The sequence below is a fragment of the Anoplopoma fimbria genome, chromosome 2 (assembly GCF_027596085.1).
Source record: "Anoplopoma fimbria isolate UVic2021 breed Golden Eagle Sablefish chromosome 2, Afim_UVic_2022, whole genome shotgun sequence".
Lineage (NCBI taxonomy): Eukaryota > Metazoa > Chordata > Actinopteri > Perciformes > Anoplopomatidae > Anoplopoma > Anoplopoma fimbria.
The window spans coordinates 3,054,459-3,075,971 of NC_072450.1; the positions used below are offsets into that span (position 1 = coordinate 3,054,459).

Consider the following 21,513-nt stretch of genomic DNA (forward strand, 5'->3'; position numbering starts at 1 on the left):
ATCAGTTGTGGTTATTTAGGATGTATACGTCTATAAGTGAGCTGTTATAGCTTTTTAAGGTCATAAATAATAATACAGTTACATTAATACAGTTTTGGCATCTTTGCACTTTAAATAAAATCAAATAAGGATGTGACTTGACACAAGAAACAAAAGATAATGCGAAGAAAGAAAGGAACATTGCTGTGCAACTCTATGGTGTTAGATTGTTCTTGTTTCATTTGATGAAAACCTAGATGTAGTGTTGAATGCATGTACTCTAGACACTTTGATGGAGAGAAGATTGTTTCATTTGTCATGCTCGTCCTTTTTCTATTTTTTCTAAACAGGCTTTTAGTGTACACCGCTGGTAGGCAGTTTGTAATCTCTGTAATAAATAGGGCTTTTACATTCCTGGAACAACAGGGCAGATGGATTTTGAAAGAAGGAACAAAAAAAGATGGATGAAGGGTGAAGGTCCAGTCAGAATGGATTTAGGGTTGTGGAAGTCAGGTATGGATGGAAATGAAGCAGCGGATGTCTGGGCTTTTGAACAGGGCAAGAAACTACAACCACGCAGGCTGGTGCATCCTGGGGCTTGGCGATATAGACATGATACCTAAAAGATCTTCTTGTGAGTATACATGATTGTTTATGATCTGTACAGGTTTATAGATGCTAAGGTGATGTTTTTGTTTATTGTTTCTATTGGCTCTAGGGAAGTAACTTTATCCTCGATTAAATTATCTCAACATATATAGAATTGATTGCCAATAAATTTTGTACAAACATTCATGGTCCCCAGATGATGAATCCTGTTGACTTTGGACTTTGTGATTCACCATTTTAATTAGCCAAATACTTTTGGTTATGATTAAATACGTGCAAAAATAATCACATTCCCATCCGACTCAGCTGTACTCTGTGTTTGGAACTTATTAGCAAATGTTAGCATGCTAACACAGTAGCCTAATATGGTGCAAATGGTAAACATTGCTTATTTAAACATGAAAATGTTTGCATTTTCACAGTGAGAATGCTGGCATGATTTGGAGAAAAATGTAATTCTAATCATTGTTTTTTGGGTTGTTTGAGACCATCACAGCATTCATTTGCCAACCCCAACCCAAAATCAAATTCTTCTTTCATCATATCACCAGTGTTGTGTGAAAGCTCTCCATTTTTAATCTTGTAAGTGATGTTTAGGGCTTCAAGCCCATCTATCAGTTGAGGAGAGTGTTTGAAGATAAAAAAAAACTGTTCAATTTATCTGTGAAATATCTTCTCTGTTGGTGAACTGTGAAAGTTGGAGATACATTATTTTCCAACAGTGATGATATGATAACTAAATTTCGACAAAAACAGCAAATAAACTCATGGTGGATTGTAATTTCTTGCCTTGCGGTGGATCGTCCAGGACTCGTGAACAATGTAACTGAGTTTAGATTGTCACTAGGATGCAGAAGTGAATACTGAAGAATGATACATAAATGATGATGAAGAGGCCTGCAGTAGGAAGACAGACTGAAAATGGAGTGATAGCTGGAGAAGAAGTTCATGATGGGTGTGATGTTTCACAGCTTTGGATGATTTTGGTGCTGTAGCATATGTTTGCATGTTGTTGTCATTACTTTGACCCTTTTTGTCTCTATTTCGGGAGTTTAAAAATAGCTGTTAACTCAAGATGACCATCATAATGTGGAATTTGTTTTAGGGGAAGGGGACAGCCCCATTTATTACACTGATGCTTGACCTATAATATGTTTTTGTTTACTGTGTGATTCTCAACGATGCATAAAGTTGAATGTGAAGCTCTTGTCTTGTATTTCTCTTTTTTTTTAAAGGATTGGCACCTAAAATATAAAGCTCCAACAGAACTAGAGAAAGGCAACACACCACGGGTTGAATATTTTGTGTTATTCTGTATTTAGTTACCCAACAATAATGCTTTCTAACTTTTAAGGCTCACTGATGTGTTTTTAATAGTTTTTGGACAAGAACGGGGTTTGTTGGTTTTAGATTTGATTCATTGACTATAAGAAAAATCAAGAATATCTTTATAAAGTACCTTTAATTTATTTGTTATGAAGTTTGTTGGACATTTGAGTTCAAATTTAAAAACTAAAAAACATCTTTTAAAAACACTAAACTTTGTGATAAATATTGTTCAAGACAATATCAGTTTCGTATATTCTCAACTTCTCTTTAGATTAATAAAATTAAACTTGATGCCAGTTTTGCAGGTTAAAATTAAGTTAAAATTAAGTCAGAACTAAACAGAAACGTAAAATGTCTCTGAAGATGAGCCAAGTTTTTACAAGTGATGATGTTAAAGTGAATTAGCAAATAAGTAAAAAATTGAATAAATGAATGCTTGGTGGATCGTCTCACCTGACCCACAGTTTGTGTCCTCGCTGCAGTCGTCCTCAGAAACCTTCTCGTACTTGCCGTGACCCGTCACCACAAACTTAAATCTTTTACCAGAAGTGCTGTCCTGAAATTCAGTTGATAAAACTTTATCAACGACAAATTCACAGACATTTAACCTTTAACTTCAAGGTGCCGTCATTCATCCAAAACTCCACTTTGAACATCCATTGAGTTCAAACTGTTTTCAAGAATACTTTGGCAGCCTGGCAGGTTTTTTAAATTCTTCTCTTTATCTTTTTAATAAATATTTCCTATTAATGCCAAAAGGTTACAACCATCTCCCAGTAAATAATAGAACAGCAGATTACATTTAAAAATTTAAATTTTAGTTAGTTTTTTTTACTTGAAGCTAGAAGAGTCTTGCTTTCATTTGATTTGTTTGTGTTTATGTGTGTGTAACCATTTTCACCTTGTTATGCTGTTTAAATATATAGCTTTTTCTCATTTTCAAGAAATCAGTTACTCAAAGAACCATTTATTCCTTGGAAGAACCATTCGGGCCCATAAAGAACTTTTTTGACAAAGGTTATTTAGAGACCCTTTTTTTCCTTAACTTCTTCAAAGAACCAGAAATGTTGCCTCAAAGAACCATTTTTTGATTTGTAGGGTTCTTTGAAGAAACAATCAAGGAAATGGTTCTTTAAAAAAACCTTGGCCTGAAAGGTTCTTTGTGGAACAACAATTGGTTCTTCTATGGCAGCATTCTGAAAAACCATTTTCGGTTCCAGATGACGCCTTCATTTTTCTGTGTATCAAATACTTGAGGGATCTGAATGAAGATGCTGCTTCAGCCACAAGGAGGCAGACTTTTACTTTCTGACTGATAAACTGAGTTGAGATGATTTAGATGCAGATGAAAAGAGGCTGATTGTGGTTGCATGAAGCAGAGAGTTGAGGTGAAGTGTTATTGTAAAAAATGCTTTGTCAATTTTGCCAAATCTAAAAAAGTAAAATCATGATTTACCGCTGGTCTGGATGGAGAGCTGCACCTGCTCCCGTCTTCACTCCCTTTTACCCACTGGTTGATGAGATTAGCCACACCCACTTTTAAACCATCTGCATCCTGAGCAAGGGAAGAAGAAATATCCATGAGAAAAAACAACATGAAACTTCCAATAGGAACGATGAGTAGTTATTTATTAATCGTCCTGTCAAAGTCACATTATAAGGCTGATGTCATTGACCTTAGATGGTGTGACTGAGAGGGCGTTTTGGTTCCAGGCTTCTCCGGCCTCAAACAGGCTCTTCTTGGAGGCGACGGGTTCGGTGGGATTTGTCAGGTCCGTCAGCGCCTGACTCCCTGATCTGCCGTCCTTTGAGGAGACCTGTGAAAAACACAGTGAGATTCAGGTTTACGTTTAGATTAAAACGGTGTGATGAGGGTCCCAAATTACCAAAGGAAAACACCCGCTGAAAAACAGAAGTGTAACTCAGTGGGGTTTTACCTCGAGAGCATGAGTGTACAGCTCCAGTTTCTTGTCAATCTTGGAAACAGCAACAGGTGGCAGCGTCTTCTTTATGTTGCTGGTGCTTCAGAATAATCAATTAATGCAAATTAATATTTCTGTTAGAAATCTGCTGGTGCACAAGCATCATATTTTTAAAAATAATAAAAGTGAACAAGGTGCATTTTATCCAGGCACGTGTGTTCTTCTTAATCCTATTGCACTTTATTTTTTCACCTACAAATAAACACATGCTCACCTTTTCCTCAGTGACTCGGTTCTCTCAATGATCTGAGGAAATAATGAAGACATTCTATGGTATAAACTGATTAATTACACTTAAAACACACACTTGGGAAATGACCAACAGTAACACAGATGTTGTATTGAACCAAGCTGTAGTTCAGCTCTATAAGCTGGCAGAAAGTAACAGTATGTTCCCTTTTCTGGGTTGAGGGTGGGGGTTTGAGAAAATCCCTAAAACCTGGAACATAGACTTAATTAAAATGAGCTGCTCCAAGGTATAACTTTATTCAGGTTTCCAGTTAACTTGGTAATCCTGGTTCACGTAAACAGAAATTTGCTATGTTTTCCAAAAGATTGGTGGAAGAGGCCCTTAGTTTTATTATTATTATTATTATTATTATTATTATTATTATTATTATTATTATTATTATTATTATTATTATTATTATTATTATATTGTTCTGTAAAATGTCAGTTAATTAGTTTAATGTCACAGAAATGTAAAGAAAACCAGAAAATATTCTCTTTAAAGAAGCTGGAATCAGATTATTTTTTACTTTTTTTTCTTAAAAGAATTACCCAAACCAAGTAAAACAATTAAGATTTTTTTAGCAATAAATTGAATAGATTTCTCAATTAGTTGTTGTAGCACTAATTAATAATTAAACAGATAAGACACATTGGAAATATAACAGTGCTAGCAATAGTACAATTAATTGTTGATTTGTAAAATGTAATTGATTGTCTCTAATCTTATGGCAGCTGCTGACCTTTGACCTTGACCTTGGTCTACACTCACCGTGCATTTACTGTCTGTAGAGACTCTGTTGTTCACTTCGTCCTGTAAAGAGACACAGATTACTGCAGACTGCAGCAGATCAGAATAAATGACATGCAGCGCGTTACTCCTGTGTGTGACATTAAGCTCAAACATGAACAGGACTTACTGGGTAAAACTGAATGAGGAGTTTCTGGGTGAACAGCAGGGAGCATGAAAGAGACAAAGCAAGGTTACATTTACACATTATTGATCAAACATGTTGGTCATAAACTGTCTCATTACATAAAATGGGAAGAAGTTGGTATTATTCCACAGCTAAGTGGCAACATCCTCATTGCAACTGGAAACAATCGGGTTTATGGGAAATGTAGTTTAAGAGGAAAACTCCCCAAATGTGTTATCAAGGGAAATACAGATATCAGATGAAGACTTCACCTGCATCTACATCAGTGAGTCATTGTGAGTGCCTGTTTTGGCTGATAAATGCTGCACGAGGAAAGACAAACTGCATGAGATTATCAATGAACCCTTCATAACTAACACTAGCTTTAAAAACAACAATACATTGATTAACCGTAACCTTGTTGTTGTTTCTGTATATGTTTGTCCCTAAGTTCCTTTGGTATATCTCACTGTTATTGGTGAAAATGCCATGTTGACGTGCCACGTACTAAAGCTTGACAGGCACTAGCAACTGTAACCAAGGGGGGAGGGGCTTAGCAAAGGTTGGTTTAAGGTTGTTTAATGCAAATTGGCAGCTCTAAAATGATGCTTTATGGCAATCCATACTTTATTTCAAAGACCCAAAAGTGAGACAGAGACTCTCAGAAATCTCCACCAAAGTCCCTTAATGAATGCTGTTTGAATCTGGAAAACTTTATTGTACAGACCCCCCCTGTAGTTTGATGAGATACCTTGAATGTGGGGCTCATGGGACCGTAGTTTAACGGCTCCTCGCCATCGCTGCTGCAGCAAAGAGAGGCTGCAGATCTTCTGTTCGACTCCTCGCTCCTCCTGCTCTCCGTCGACCCCTAGGTCACCAACATACAAGTGTCAATAAATATTAAAATGTCATAAGCAAACGTCTGATAAATATAGGAAAGTCAGTTAAAAGTATTATTACAAATATCTTATTTTGTTAAAACTACAATCAGAGTAACAGTTTTCCTTAAAACCTGGTCTTTCTCTGGTTTGAACTTTTAAGAAAAGTGTTCACACTGCTCACCCTCACTGCGTTATTTGGTGGCAGAGACTAATAAAACTCTGGCAAACCACTGGTGCTAAAAGCAGGAATTTGTTAAAACATCTTACGTCATCGCTGCTCTCATCAGACCTCGCGTCTCTTTTCTACACACAACGAGCCAGAGCTGCATTCTTTGACTTTTTATTACTTTCACATTCGAAGCCCAAAAAATCTGTGAGCTGTGAGTTTTCTTATGAGCATGTGTTTGATTAAAATGTCTTATGAAACGCCGGCGTAATGCAACCACACTACTGCTTACTGATTAAAATGTTTTTTTCATAACACAAACATTTTGTAAGAGTCTGACATAACTAACAACATGCATTTTACAGATCCAATCATGAAGGTAAAAATGGAAAGTTTTTCCTGATGGAGGCACATTTGGACAATGACGGTACCCTGCAGTGCTACAAAAATAATGATGTAATAAACCTTTTGCAGCACTTTTCTGAAATAAAGATGCTATACATGCTGGAAACAGGATCAAAACATTACAGGACATCGATGGTGCAAATAAAATCAGATAATTAAGATGATACAAACATGAAATGTAATAAAATGACCCAACAATAATATAAGATAAGATATTGATTTTAATAATGATAGAGCAGATTAAATATGTTGGAAATAAAACTGTTCTGGCATTAATAAATAGTTTTCTTTTTAATGTTACTAATCATGCAGCCTCAGATCCTTAGACAGCTATTAATATGGAGTTATTTTTTTAAAGAATGGGTCCCTGTTTTGTTAATTCACGTGCACGATGATGCACATGCACGTGCATGCGCTACACCCGCCTGCTGATGGTTTCATACGGATCTGTTCCACTGACATGTGGAAGTAATGCCTGAAGAAATGCATCAGAGAAGGCAGGGAAGTGCTGGTTAACATGGTTATAAACAAAACCTGTTTAGAAAAGTAAGCTTTACAAAATGTTTTATGAGGAAGGAAATGGATTCAACATGTTTGCTGTTGAGAGTTAAACATTATGTTTTGGTTTATAACTGAAGGTAAACAGAAACTTTGTTAACAAGAAAACAGAACACCTTTATTATCAAAAAGGAATATCTGCTCGGGAGTCTGAATGAGCTTGAAAAATCACATGGCAATTATGAAAAATCTTCTGAACAGAACTTAGAGTTTAGCCTGAGGATAACGCTAAATAATTCCTAAAATGTTTGCAAAAAGAAAACAGCTCCTCCTCTGGGGAGCTTGAATGTAGTCATGAAATTCTATGGAGATTTCACCTTTAGATTTTCTTATTTCTGGTGTATATAAAGAAATTGTTGTGTGATTGTGGAGATAGATTATCATCTAGTCGACAAAAACATTAGGGTTCATCCTCTGGGGACCATGAATATATAAAGTACAATTCATCAGTTTTCAAAAATACCTTGCCATGGACTGAATCGTTGGTGAACGAGAAATGTCGACATTACAACACGTCAGTGAAATCTCCAAACTAATCAGTTTATAATTTAATTTATAACATCCTCTGGTGACCATGAAAATACCCCAAATCTGCATGGTAGTTTAAATCATAATTTGGTGAAGACTAAGATGATGGACGGTGGGAAGACCAACCAACTGACAAATGTCATCTTTAGGTCTCGGCGTAAAAATTAAAGGTACTGGTAAAAGTAGCAATAGAGGTATTTGTATTATAAGAAGAAGTATTATTGTAAATCAAACCTTGTCTGGCATCCTGTGCTCCTCCTCCTCCTCCTCCTTCTCCTCCTCCTCCTCCTCCTTCTCCTCCTCCTCCTCTTCTTCCTTCTCCTCCTCCTCTTCTTCCTCCTCCTCCTCCCTGTGTTTATCCTCCCTCATGAGGTGGAGGGTTTCCTTCTCTTCATGGGTGAAGCTCAGTTCTTCTTCCTCCTGATCGTCTTCATCTCTGAGGCTCCGTCGGGTTTCTGCTGCCCCCTTGAGGAGGCCTGCATCTGTTGGGCCTCCTTCTTCTGCTCCTCCTGCTGCACTTCCCCATCGACCCTGGAGGCCCCTCCGCTGTGGAGGAGATGATTCAACTGGTTAATAAAGTTGAAAAGTAGACGATAAGAGGAATTAGCAACACAGTCTCACTGCAGTTCGTGAAATAGTCACAATTTGCAAGGTTATGTTAAAACCAAAGTTTAGGCAACCAAACCACCAACAATTACGTTTAAGCAACAAAACCCAGAACAGTTCAGTTTAGGCAACCAAAACCAACTGTTCGGTTTAGCCAACAAAAACTAACTGTTAGGTTTAGGCAACAAAACCAACTGTTTGGTTTAGGGTAAGGTTTATGGCAACAATACCACTTAATTTGGTCTAGGAAAACTGACACGAACAGTTAGGTTTAGGCAACAAAACCAACAGTTCGGTTTAGGTTTAGCAACAAAAACTAACTGTTTAGGCAACCAAAACCAACTGTTTGGTTTAGGCAACAAAACCAACAGTAAGGTTTATGGCAACAAAACTAACAGTTATGTTTAGTTTATGTTTAGGCAACAAAACTAACATTTATGTTTAGACAACAAAACCAACATTTATGTTTAGGCAACAAAACCAAAAGTTATGTTTAGGCAACAAAACCAACATTTATGTTTAGGCAACAAAAGCAACAGTAAGGTTTATGGCAACAATACCACTTAATTTGGTCTAGGTAAACAGTTCGGTTTAGGCAACAAAACAACAGTTATGTTTAGGCAACAAAACCAACATTTATGTTTAGGCAACAAAACCAACAGTTATGTTTAGGCAACAAAACCAACATTTATGTTTAGACAACAAAACCAACATTTATGTTTAGGCAACAAAACCACTACCATAAAACCCCAACGTGGTGTCGAAAACAGGTCCTCTCGTTGAAATGCCTGTCTGTTGGACAATAGATTGCCTTTTGTGACTGTTTCTCAAACTGCCATGATACTGGTCTGGATCTTAGGATACAAACACACTTTACACTCAGCAAAGAGAAAAGTGATATAAAACCGTACAAAGGGTGGAGAACACACCGTGGCCTCATCGTCCCCGCCACCAGGTAGGATGTCCTGTCTGCTGGTTGGCCCGCGGCGTGCTGCGGCCTGGTGTCATGTGACAGGAAGACAGTTGAGCTGTATGACATCCTGACTTCCTTTTTGTTGCTGGACATCTGAAAATAAACCAAAAGCAAAGCGAGTAACATCTCTACTATCTATCTGTCTAAATACCACAGTGTTTTCTGTTTTGACCTGTTGGAGGGTTCACCTTCTCTGGAGGTCTTGTTGAAGCTTCCTGTGACCGACTGCCTCTCTCTGCCTCCTTCTCCTCCTTCTCCTCCTTCTCCACCTCCTCCTGCTCTTCACCCTCCTGTCGTTTCTCCTCCTTAGTCTCTGGTTTCCACCGTTGTGTTGAAGGTCTCTTCAGCCCAGCCCTACTGTCATCCTGCACCTCCGGCTCGCTACGATTCTCCAGCCTGTGACTCCAGTCGCTGAAGCCCTCGTCCTCCTCCAGAACCAGGCAGCACCTGGGCTTCAGCTCCTCGTCCGACCTGAGGAGAACCAAGTGGAGAACCCACAAGAAGTGGAGTCAAGCTAATGAAAGTTTTATTTTGAAGAAATGCAGACGTTATACAACCATGTCAGTGGTTCAGAGGATTGATTGAAGGTACTTTCTAGCTTTTTATGAGTCTGGATGAACCCTTCAGTCTGAATCTCAGCAGACACTTATAAAACAGAACATGCAAGCCATATGTGTAAATGTAAAATACCATATCGATGCCGCATAAACGTGTTTCATAATATGGATTTAAAACATTTCTTTATTCAGCACTGGTACTTTAAATACTTGTATTTTGTCAAAAATGCATGTTTCCTAAAATAAAGTCATGCATTCAGTTTCTACTGACTCACCCATACTCTCTGAGATCAATTTAAGTTATGATTGAGACAACAGTAGACTTTATTGATTATATTACACGGTGCCACCATAGACTGTATATAAGAAGTGGGAGTAGTCATCTTGACGCCACCCATTGGTTCATGGACTGATGTTTTGAAGCCTTGAGTTTGGCAATTTGGCCGTCGCCATCTTGGATTTTTCCAACAAGTGAACGGGAGTGACCATATTAGGACTGAGGAGGAGTGACGTAGAGACGGCGCATAAGGTGTCGACCTGTCAATCAGTGTGTAGCCCCGCCCTAAAGCATCCCCTGCTTTATGGTCTGTTTGACTCTAAATGGAGCATCATTTACTAAATGAACATCATGCTGTATTGAAGAAGACTTGAAACTAGAGATTGAGACCATAAACTCATGTTTACAATGTTTACTGAGGGAATAAATCAAGAGAGAAGTAGAGTCATTTTCTCATAGACTTCTATACAACCAGAGGAGTCGCCCCCTGGTGGACAGGAGAGAGAATGCAGCTTTAAGACACTTCAGCAGTGGCTTCACTCTTCAGAACAGGAGGTTTCCGCCTTGCTGCCACGTTGCCATTGTTTTCCTTATCTCCTCCATCTTGTTTTCCCAAACTTTCTACATGCTAAACTTGCTAAATCCAGATCTGAATGATGAGTAATGAATCTAAATTTGGTGCTACACGGTGTGAGAGTTTGTCTCCTGTTGCTGCTGGCAGGTAAACCAAGTGCCACCCAAAGCTTTCTCACATGGTAGAGTGTTGATACAGGTGGCAGGTGGTAGACCTGCAGCTTCAGTCTCCATGGCAACAGAGACGGTGCCCATGGAAACAATAAACAGAGAGAGATGAGGCCTCCTGTTCCAGGTCGGCTCAGATCAGCAGACTGGATCTCATCACTAACTAAACACCTTAAAGCTGATGTTTCTTTGGACAAGAGAAATCCAAGGGGGTTTGTTAATGTTAGCTGTGTTTAACTTTTATTTAATTCTGGCTGACTGGGTATTTATCACACACAGTCTGTTGGCTGTGACTGTAATGTTGCTGATTCTTTGTAATTGATGTGATGATATTTCCAGTCCCTTAGTCAGGTTTCTCGGAAACTGCTGAACAAATTCCAGTCATATTTGGTGAGATGTAACACCAGATATTAATTTATGTATACTTTTATGTTGTGACAAATAACTTCTGAAACATCAGAGAAGCAAATATATTCCCACATGAACACATTTAATTTGTAAAAAGCTAAGTGTTTTTGCAACACCTTCCATCAGCAACTAATTCAATCTTTAAAATACTCATACAAAACATTTTAATTATTATTTTTCCACCAAAATGTATAAATGAAACTCTAAAAGCTTAATTTGTTCAATGTTCACTTGTTCAATGTGATGCAAGAAGCCACACATAATCACAGCTAAAATATGAATTATTTCATTCTTTTCCAAGAGTTGAAAGATTTACATTTTGACAACTCTTCTTGATAATTTGGGTAATGAAACTTGACCAAACACTTGCTGTCGGAGCTTCAGAGTCAGCACGTTGTAGTAGATTAATGTGTTTAATTAAAGCTCCATCCAGGAGGAACCATGAGGCTAATGAATGAACCAGCCAACAGTGCAGTATCTAACGAGTGAGCTGCATCACAGTCTCAGGTGAGGAGCACATTCCCCCCCAGAGACGCCACCTCTCTGACTGATCAAACAGAAAAGGTGCAGCAGCTCGTTCACCTGCAGAATCATTGGAATCTTTTCCCCTGTGATCAGCGCTGTAGGTAATACAGACTCAGCTGTAAACACCGAGGACAGTTTCACACAAACCAAATGGTCGCACCACCTACAAAGCTCAAAACGAAGGACTCAAAGATATCTGAGGACAGCTAGAGACACAGCTCTCTAGAATCTATATAATAAATATGAAACTACAGCCTGCAGCCGGTTAGCATAGCTTAGCATAAAGACAAGAAGGAGAGTTCAGGAAGTTTCACTCCCCGGAAAAACACAAGTTTGTTTTTTATATATAAAGATAGAAAATGTTAGTTGGTGAGCTCCAGAGGTGAATGTAGAAAGACCAGCTGTTTTCCCCCACTTCCAGTCTTCATGCTAAGCTAAGCCAACTGGTTCTGGCTTTGTGTTAACTTTACAGAAATGAAAGGAGAAGCAGTTTAATTCTCAACAAGAAAGCAAATCAGCATTTCCAAAAATCTCAAACTGCTGCAGTTGATTTATTAAACTTTTAAAAGCCGTCAGTGTGACCGTATAAGACGTCTGAAGTAGTACTTTTGTAAAATAGTACAATGCTAATACTGCTTATTCTTTGAATGATGTTGAGGTCTTTTGTTCCTGTTTTTCCAGTTTCCTTGTCCACGCATGAAAACCGGCGCAAAACAGTCAAAGTAGAGTTTGCAGGACAGAGAGCAGGACTCCGGTGGGTGGAGAGGAGGTGGACTCTGTGTTTACATCATGGTGCTTGGTGCTCAAACACAGTCTAAGTTGATGGACAATGTTTTCCTCATGTTGAATTTTGAATGTTAACATGTCGGCCATATTGTCTGCCAAGAGAATTGTTGTTTTTTGTTGCCGTTTACATTCCTTATGATGCAAATGAAAAAATGCACTGTATTTTTGTTGTGTTACAAATGGGCTACAACTGAAATTAGTTGTGCATCCTGGTGTTGCATAATGACAATAAATGATCCTTGAATCCTTGAAGACAGACGTTTATTTTGAAAAGACTGTATGGGATCAAGGGGCTGCACGGTGGTGTAGTGGTTAGCACTGTCGCCTCACAGCAAGAGGGGCCCGGGTTCAATTCCCGGGCTGGACAACCTTCTGTGTGGAGTTTGCATGTTCTCCCCGTGTCAGCGTGGGTTCTCTCCGGGTTCTCCGGCTTCCTCCCACAGTCCAAAGACATGCAGCTTAGGTGCATTGAAGACTCTAAATTGCCCGTAGGTGTGGATGTGAGTGTGAGTGGTTGTCTGTCTCTATATGTCTGCCCTGTGATAGGCTGGAGACCTGTCCAGGTGTACCCTGCCTTCACCCATTGACAGCTGAGATCGGCTCCAGCACCCCTGCGACCCTTAACTGGATAAGCAGGTTACGGAAGATGGATGTATGGATCAAAATACACGTGGAAATTGACACGTTTTGCTGGACTTTCGTAGGAAAACGCAAATCAGTCGTAACTTTCCACAAGATATCATACAAACAGTTGTATAAGGATACGTTGAACTGTTGTATCTACATGCAGACATGATAAGCTCTAAGGCCTGAACAGAGGAGGGGGGTGTGTCCTACTCACTCTGTGTTGTGTGGGAGCTCGTTGCGTGGGGGGGGCTCCGGCCAGGAGGGGCTCCCTTCTCCTCTCTGCGTCTCCCTGGCTCTCCTCCGTCGCTCCCGCTCCACCTCCTCAGCGTCCTCCTGGCTCCGCTGGGCCGTCAAACTGCAACAAACGTGGACACCAAACAGGCTGTTAACACACTCCAAAAACATGAGTGTATATATGTAGGAGAAGGTTAACATCTCAGGGATAGAAGTATTAACATATCACTTTCCTGTTATTCCCGTTAGAAGCTTTAAAGTCAGAAAAATAATCTTGCTTCACAAAGTTTGACTGTATATTTTGATTTGACTCGCAAAAGTATCTTCAGACAACTCATTTTTGTGCGTTTTTCCTGCAGAAGTCCATCAAGACGTGTCAAATTCCGCTTGTTACATGCATAGGGTCTTTTCAAAGTAAACTTCTCTCTTCCCAGGAAACAACTTAGTTAATTGAAGCCATAAAAATGACTTGGTAAAGTTTAGGAAAAAATGTGAAATACTTAGTTAAGTTTACGCCATAAAACTACTAGTTGGGTTTAGTCAAAAGATTGTTGGTTTTTTGTAGGTACGAATGCTGGATGAGACCATTCTGACACTGATTAGTTTAACGCAAGCTCAAAACCCACATTATTTTAGGGCTGCATGATTCCATTAAATGGAAATATACTTAATGTGTTGTGCGTAATTTCATACATGCATTACTTCAAATTAATCCAGACATATTTGCTATCTTTGGACATTTTAAAAATCATTTTGTTGGTTAGACCAACATCTGGCTTTACATTATGAGTTTAAGAGATTTAATGTGATCAATAATGCTCAATGTCTTTCTCCAGACAGCCAGGAATATGAACAAAATGAAAATAAATGAGCTACTTAATCACTTGAAAATAGATGTTTAGCGTGATGACAATGATAAAGTTAGTTTTCCCTCCTCTAATTCCACATCTGCCCTGAATCTATGCACAATCATGAGCATTGATCTGCTGCTATAACAGCCTCCTCTCTTCTGACTGCAGTCTTTCAACCAGATGTTGGACCTGGATGCAAGGACTTTACTCCCAATCAACCTCCAGAGCATTAGTGAGGTCCAACACTGTGCAAAGGTCTGGCTCGTTAAAGTTCATCCTTAAGGTGTCAGGGCTTTATTGCCATTAAGTTGGACGCACAGTGTTGTCTGAATGATCACTGTATGCCGAAGCTGTATTTCTTTTTAATGGAACTAAGAGGCCCAAACCAGAAAAAATGGCCCCAGACTCAAAGAACATAAAGCTTTAAGGACGTATAAAACACAGGCTGATATAGTGAAGCAACACAGTCGGCAGATTTTTCTTTGGCATTGTACATTTTATCAAGCCATGGATATGTTTAATGTGGATGTTTCATATTAGCCTCATGTCGGGCTTACAGAAATGTGGTCAACGTTGTGAGTCAACTGGTTTGATTTAGGCAATAAAACTAGAAAAAACATCATGGTTTAGTTAAAATCATAACATAAAGCAACAAGCTTAAATAAATGAATGCCTTTAGTGGACCGTCTTACGTACCGTTGTGTAACAAGTGTTTCTGGTTTCACACGGAACTTGAACTTTGGTCTCCTGGGTGAAAGTGCAGTGTTTGTTAGACCTATCTCTATCCCACAATGTACGTCCTTACTCTAAATACTCTTCATTATACCACGTAGCTTTCATTAACGGCACCACCTCACTTGCTCTGTGTGTAGCTCGTTGTCATATGTTCCTTGCGCAAGTGTCCCTTCAGATCATCCATTCTAGAATCAACCATGTGAAATCGGCCATATTAAAGAATTAAATAAAAACGTTCACATTATTTTTATCCTTGTTTTTGATTGCAAAACACATGTCGAGATGTCCATTATGAGAAATGAATGGACAGCGCGGAGGCTAGAACTGTCTGATGGCCTGCACACAGTCCAATCATTTCTGATAAGGGACATATTGTCCTGCATTATCACTTCCTTAATGGACACCCTGCAGCCAATCAGAATCGAGGATTCCCCCGGACCACTGTATAAAACAGTTTAAAGAAAAGTTTATCTATGAGGATTTTTCAGGTAAGTAGATCACAGAAAAATCACAGGAAACATCTAGTTGTGCTTGTCTTTTACAGAAAGCTCATTCAGTTCTCATGTTTCCAGAAGGAGGGACTTGATAACAATAACCCTTTTTTATTGTCCAAGCACATCTGGTGGAGCTCCAGCCAGCTGCTGTGCTGTTTCACTTCATTCCAGTCTCTGGAGAGAAACAAGGAGAGGGAGAGGGAGAGGGAGGAGGTGTAGAGATGGAGGAGGAGCAGGCGGAAGATTGAGACAGAGACAGCTAGAACTTCATTATACTTATGAAGGTCTGGAAAAAATCTTGTCAAAAAAATGGAATAACAAGCACTTTGGAAATATTCAGTCAGCCAATCAGCTTAAAATCTCTGGAGAGCACCTGTTGATCGGGTACAAACAAGTTTTCCAAAGTGTGTCATTGCTTATTATAAAGGATAATTATGGTTTTATAACTTGGATCATATTTTTGTAGATTTGGCCGTATTATCGTTGTGCTCACCGGAGTAATTGTTCTGGGCTCAAAGAGTTTGGAGCCACTCTGAACAATGTCATACATTTCTTAAACCAACACCGAAGGTCAGCCAAACTACGGTCTGTTGTGAACATCCATCATAGTTTACTTCTTGGTTCAACTTTGACCCTCTGCACTTACTGTAGTTCACAGTTTTCCTTCACAATGAGGGATTATCATAATTTCAGATTTACACACTTTTAGATTTACCTCCAAATAAAGTGGTTTACGTCGGATTAAACACTTTCAAAACCTTTCTAATGAACGAGAATTTTCCTTTGCAGTTCACAATTTTTCAAGTCTGTCAAACTGGATCATTAACGATGTAAAGGACAAAATCTACAGTCCTCATTCGGTGCAAAAATAGTTTCAAAAGTTTACAAGTTCACATCAAGTGTATATCTTCCAAAGTTACAGTCTTTTTTGTGCAAAAGTTCCTCTTTGTGTTTTCTTGTGAAGCTGCAGTGGATGGACAGTAACACAAAGAGGGAATTTTCGACTTAAAATGCTTCAACTTTGAGATATACCTGCTTGATTTTACAAACTGTTGAAGCCTCATATTAGCTAGAAGTATCTCCCTCTGTCAGTGCTCATACATTTGGGTATCTGGAGTTCCTACCAACAAACAAACTGTGAAATAAGACGACCTAGATCAGAAAACGTGATACAACAAGTGGCTCCTCTTCCTATGTAACATGCACGTTTGTTAGATAATAACGCCCCTCCATCTTAGTATCTCCACCCACGGCTTGAGATCTACTTTTGCGAAGTAACCCCATATTTTTCGCGCAAGCCAATCAGAGCAGACTGGACTTCTTTGGGGAGTCGAGCTGAAGACGATCTAACTTCCGTTTCACCGGGACTCTTAAAGAGACAGGCGCCTAAACGGAGCGTTTCAAACAGACGTTTAACACATTTATATTCAGATGAACAGCATGAGAATAATAAAGTGTTTTTGGAACATAAAAGCATGTAAACATGTTCTATTAGAAACCCCCAAAAAACAAGTATGAACCTGAAAATGAGCACGACATTTCCCCTTTAATATAAACTCTGCACAGAACGAGGCCTGGTGAAAAAGAGATTGTGAAATATAAAGGCTGCAGCAGCACCAGGGAAGAGAAACAGGCCAAAGCATCGAGCATGTTGGTTCTCATTACGAGATAAAACATAAAACATGCAAACCATATCCTTATGAAATGCAAAGGCAGTGACCCAAAAATATGATCAATTCTTCAGACATGTCAACAAGTCAGCTCATCAAACATTTGGCCCAATGAAATCACCACAAAAAATCTTAAAATATAAAAGTCTGGAGCTAATGTCATCGGCCACGAGCGGCTGTGAGTCAAACATGCTGCGGTCATTATTATGTGGGAAAGTGACCTACATGAGATCAGACCCACTGGAGATGAAGAGGGAGCCATATTGGCAAGAGGCCGTCTTCAGTTTCTGTAAATCAATGAGACATTTTTAGGTGGACGGGGATCAAACGGGGATGAGGTTTGATTGTCTGATGAGGTCATCATCGATGCCTGAAACGCAACAAGGGAAAGTGTGAAATCCTTAAAAAGGACCTTATAACATGTTTTTAAATGCTTTAGCCAATAACGACAAGTCATACACATGGTCAACAGAATCATCGTGTGTTATTAAGATGGATCTAGCATCTTGTTCGCACATGTTATCAAGAAAGAGATTTTGTACAAACAAGATAACACACGCTGATAACTTCTTGTGCACACTCAGTTTATCTAGTACTAACTTGCGACAGCAAATACTTTCAAAAACTGTTTTTTATGAGCATCATAAGGAAGTGTTGTTTGTTAAGCTGTCTGGCAACTTTTTATGGTGAAATTAGGGACCTCACAGTACTAAGCTTTAATAAGAGATCATAGTCTGGTTTGATACAGAAAAGTCAGCAGTGACTTGAGACATCATTCAGTCCAGTTTAACAGCAGGTCTATAATGCAATCTATTAGATCAGTGTACATGGACGCCAATTTATTTCTCATGTCGCTCAGCATGAAAATAATGCCAGTGGAAAGTCAATCAGGATCCTTTTCCTGGGTGATCACACTAATGTAATGCATCCACGTGACTATGCAAAGGTCAACTCAAGTGACATTGTATTAAATATTGAGGAAGAAGGGAGGTTGAAGAGTCCCAAAATACACTTTCAGACTTTCAACCATGAGAGAGGAGTTTGACGCCGTGTCGTAGTTTTGTTGTCATAGTTTTGTTGTTGTAGTTTTATTGTTGTAGTTTTGTTGTTGTAGTTTTGTTGTTATAGTTTTATTGTTGTAGTTTTATTGTTGTGGTTTTGTTGTTCACAACGTATTTCGCTTAACCTAACTACATGGTTTTGTTGCCTTAACATAACTCTACAAAGTATTTTTAAGCCCACCCATGATGTTTTTTCCTAAATCTAACTAAGGAGTTTTGTTCCCTAAACCAAACTTTTGTTTTGTAACGTCCCAGAAAAAAAGTATTTCTGAGCAAAGCGAAACAAAACAGACACTTTGGGTACCTGTAGACTAAACCAACAGCATTTTCAACACTATTTCACAAACCGGGAGACGGTGTTGCTGCACCAAAGCGTAATTAGCAGAATTTCCTAGGAGAACGTTATTTGTGCACAAAAGGTTTAAAAAAAAACATCTTTTGGGACTTCTGGGGCTACATAACACAAATCTGGAAACCAGCTGTGATGACAGATGACATGTGCAGATCACTTCCCTCCATCTAAAGGTTGAATGTAGGAGATCACAAACTGTAGACGTTGTAGATGAGGCCTGTCTGCTCTGCTTTTTGTTACAGGGTATTGTCTCTGTAGGACAGTCTGTACTTCCAGGTACCTTCACAGTCTGCTGGGATATTTAACTAGACGCTGTGAAGCATGAATGTGAAACGAGCAAATTATGGAGAAAATCTGTCTGATACGCATCACTTTTTCCACCATTTACACAATGAGGCAATGGAGGCCTGGGGAACTGCTTTTTCTTTGTGAGTGCAGTTGAGTAGGAGGTGGGGGGGGTTCAGGACTCAGCCAGATGATGTCATGGCCATTAAGGAAGTTGCAGCAATAAAAGAAGCCATTGAACTCAGAGCTCAGTGTCATTTTCAGTGAAGTCACACAGTAATGTTCCACCGATCACTGAGGAAACAAGAACCTCACTGAGGATGAGGAGCAGGAGCTAGGAGAGGGATGGAAATATTAAATAAACACTCAATAGGAGATAAATCAGAGTAGAGTGCATTAACAGGCCAAACTATTCCGACTATATAGGTACTAAAATTGACAAAAAAGATAGAATAAAAGGTGATCCAATTGAAACTGAGCCTTCGCCATCATTCTAAAGTGATACTTACAAAAAACAATAATTGTCTTGTTTTTGTGATTGATTTTGCAGTTAGCGATGTACCTTAGTGGGATTAAAGTGTGATGCAAATAAAAAGATATATACACTCAAATGTGAATGCAGCACAATACTATAGAAAATGTGTTTTATAAGAAAAAGTACGTAGGTGTTTCCAGATTAAAATCTCCATCAAAAGTATAAAGCTAATAATTCTGTTTATATCAATAGTGTCACAATTTGAAAAAACTAAAGATAGTAAGACGTTTTTATGCTGTTCGATATGATCTTTAGCTTAAGTTTGGTATATCAAGGGAAATGCTACGACAACGCTTGTTTCAGTAGAGGGGGTTGTGAAGCCCTGGAAACCAAATTACTTGGGAGAACCAGACTCCTCTGATTGCAAAAAGAAGTCTGGTTGTATAGAAGTCTATGAGAGAATTACCCTACATCTCTTATGATTTATTACCTCAGTAAACAAACCAAACAAAATGTAATACTCATTTTGGCAACAAGAGGCTGAAGTCCAACTAACCCAAGTTCCAACTCGAACTATAAGCGTTCATGTTTTCTTACAGGTAAGTATTAAAAAAACTAAACGGTATATTATTCTGACAAACAATTGCCAAAAATGTTTTTTTCATCTGTTCCTAAGTCATTAACACAGGAGAGAAAACTATTTGATCCGACTTAGAAAATGGATAACCAGAATTTATTTTCCTCACTCCTCCCAGGCTTCCATAACTAAGATGGTAAATATGGTTGAATGCACAGACAATATTGTCATGTTTCCCTCTGTATCTTTATCTATATAATATATAGATATCAAGACGATCAGACTTTCATATAATATTGATGGCTGATGATGGTGATTTTGTTTTAACTACCAATGATTAGGTTTTATGTTATTCTGTTATTTATTTTATGTGAGCTCTTTTGAGGGTTAATATTGATTTAATGCAGAATGATTTACAATTTTTTTGATAAAATTTGAATTTTCTGTGTTTAATTTGGCTGCAAGACAATTTTCCCTTCATGGACAATAAAGTTAAAGTACAAATAAAAGCAAACAATTCTGCTTTTCTTCTTTAGAATGAATATGAACCTTGAATGTTTGGGTTATCACTTCTGATTTATTGTACCGGGGACAGAAAATCTCAATTCAGACAAAGAGGAAGGATCCTGGGTGGAGGTGGAGATGAAGGTGAGAAGAGCGAATGACGACCACCATGGCCGACTTTAAGAGGCTCAATCAAAGCCACAAACTTAACCCCATTAACCCCAAAACATCCTCCTTCTCTTTACCTCCTAAATGAAATAATACCTGCTCAGTGATGATGACAGACATGACTAGAAAGGGAGGAGATTAACCTGTTTTACTTTGTGGTTTATTTCAGTTGTGGAACAATTGGTATCAATATATTATACTATAAGAATATTAAGATTAAGATAAGATAAGAGATAAGATAATCCTTTATTAGTCCCGCAGCGGGGAAATTTGCAATTCAGTCAGATGCTTTAAAGTGAAAGTATTAACAGCATCAAAAGTATCAACTCCTGCATTCAACAGACAGACGGATAGATTCAAGTTTCAATGCAGAAGAAAATTTGTTTTATAAGAAAAAGTTTGTAGTCAGAAAATTGGTTCAAAAGGTAAAAGTACTTGTTATGCAGGCAGACTGGTCCCTCTGACTTCTATAACATTAAAACAATGATTGTGTTATAACATTTAAATATTACACAAACACATTTTAACTTCAGTCTGGTCGAGAGTTGTCACAAATATCATATACTGCTCGGCGTACTTAGGTTTTTAGTAAGAACTGTATCTGTCTAATAAACGTAGTGGAGTACAAAAGTTTAAGTTTTATAAAAAGCTGAAAACTGAAGTAAAATACAAGAATTGACCATTTTTTCTTGCAGGTACGATTAAAAAAACATCTGCATGTGTTGAAAGCATGTTTCTCTCACCTGATGAGGTTCTGCAGGAGCTGTCTGCTGGAGCTCTTCCTTCTGATGGACTCGGCCATGGTGGACTGGGCTGCTCCTGGTTCTGGTCTGTGTGCAACCTCTGGTCCTGGGTCTGACCTCGGTCCTGGTCCTGGAGGCTTAGACGTTTCCTCCAGCTGCTCTCTTGTTGGTGCGTCTCTCTCTTTCTCTCTCTCTGTTTGGTTGCAGCTCTCTCCTCCCTCCATGTGGTTTTCATTGAGGCGCTATGACCCCCCCCTCCCTCTCTCCCTCCCTTTCTCTCAC

At 38.7% G+C, this 21,513-nt stretch overlaps 1 protein-coding gene across 1 annotated transcript; it reads right to left on the reverse strand.

The window, feature by feature from the left end:
* Window positions 1-1,420: 1,420 nt before the first annotated feature.
* On the reverse strand, window positions 1,421-21,290 carry LOC129105333 (lymphocyte-specific protein 1-like). Its single transcript, XM_054616288.1, has 11 exons — window positions 21,232-21,290; window positions 13,297-13,437; window positions 9,431-9,632; window positions 9,118-9,186; window positions 5,796-5,912; window positions 4,114-4,145; window positions 3,855-3,939; window positions 3,594-3,734; window positions 3,374-3,472; window positions 2,371-2,473; window positions 1,421-1,485 (listed from the first exon to the last, which is right to left on the reverse strand). Exons 1-11 carry the CDS (start codon window positions 21,288-21,290, stop codon window positions 1,421-1,423), a joined length of 1,113 nt encoding a protein of 370 aa, XP_054472263.1.
* Window positions 21,291-21,513: the final 223 nt, after the last annotated feature.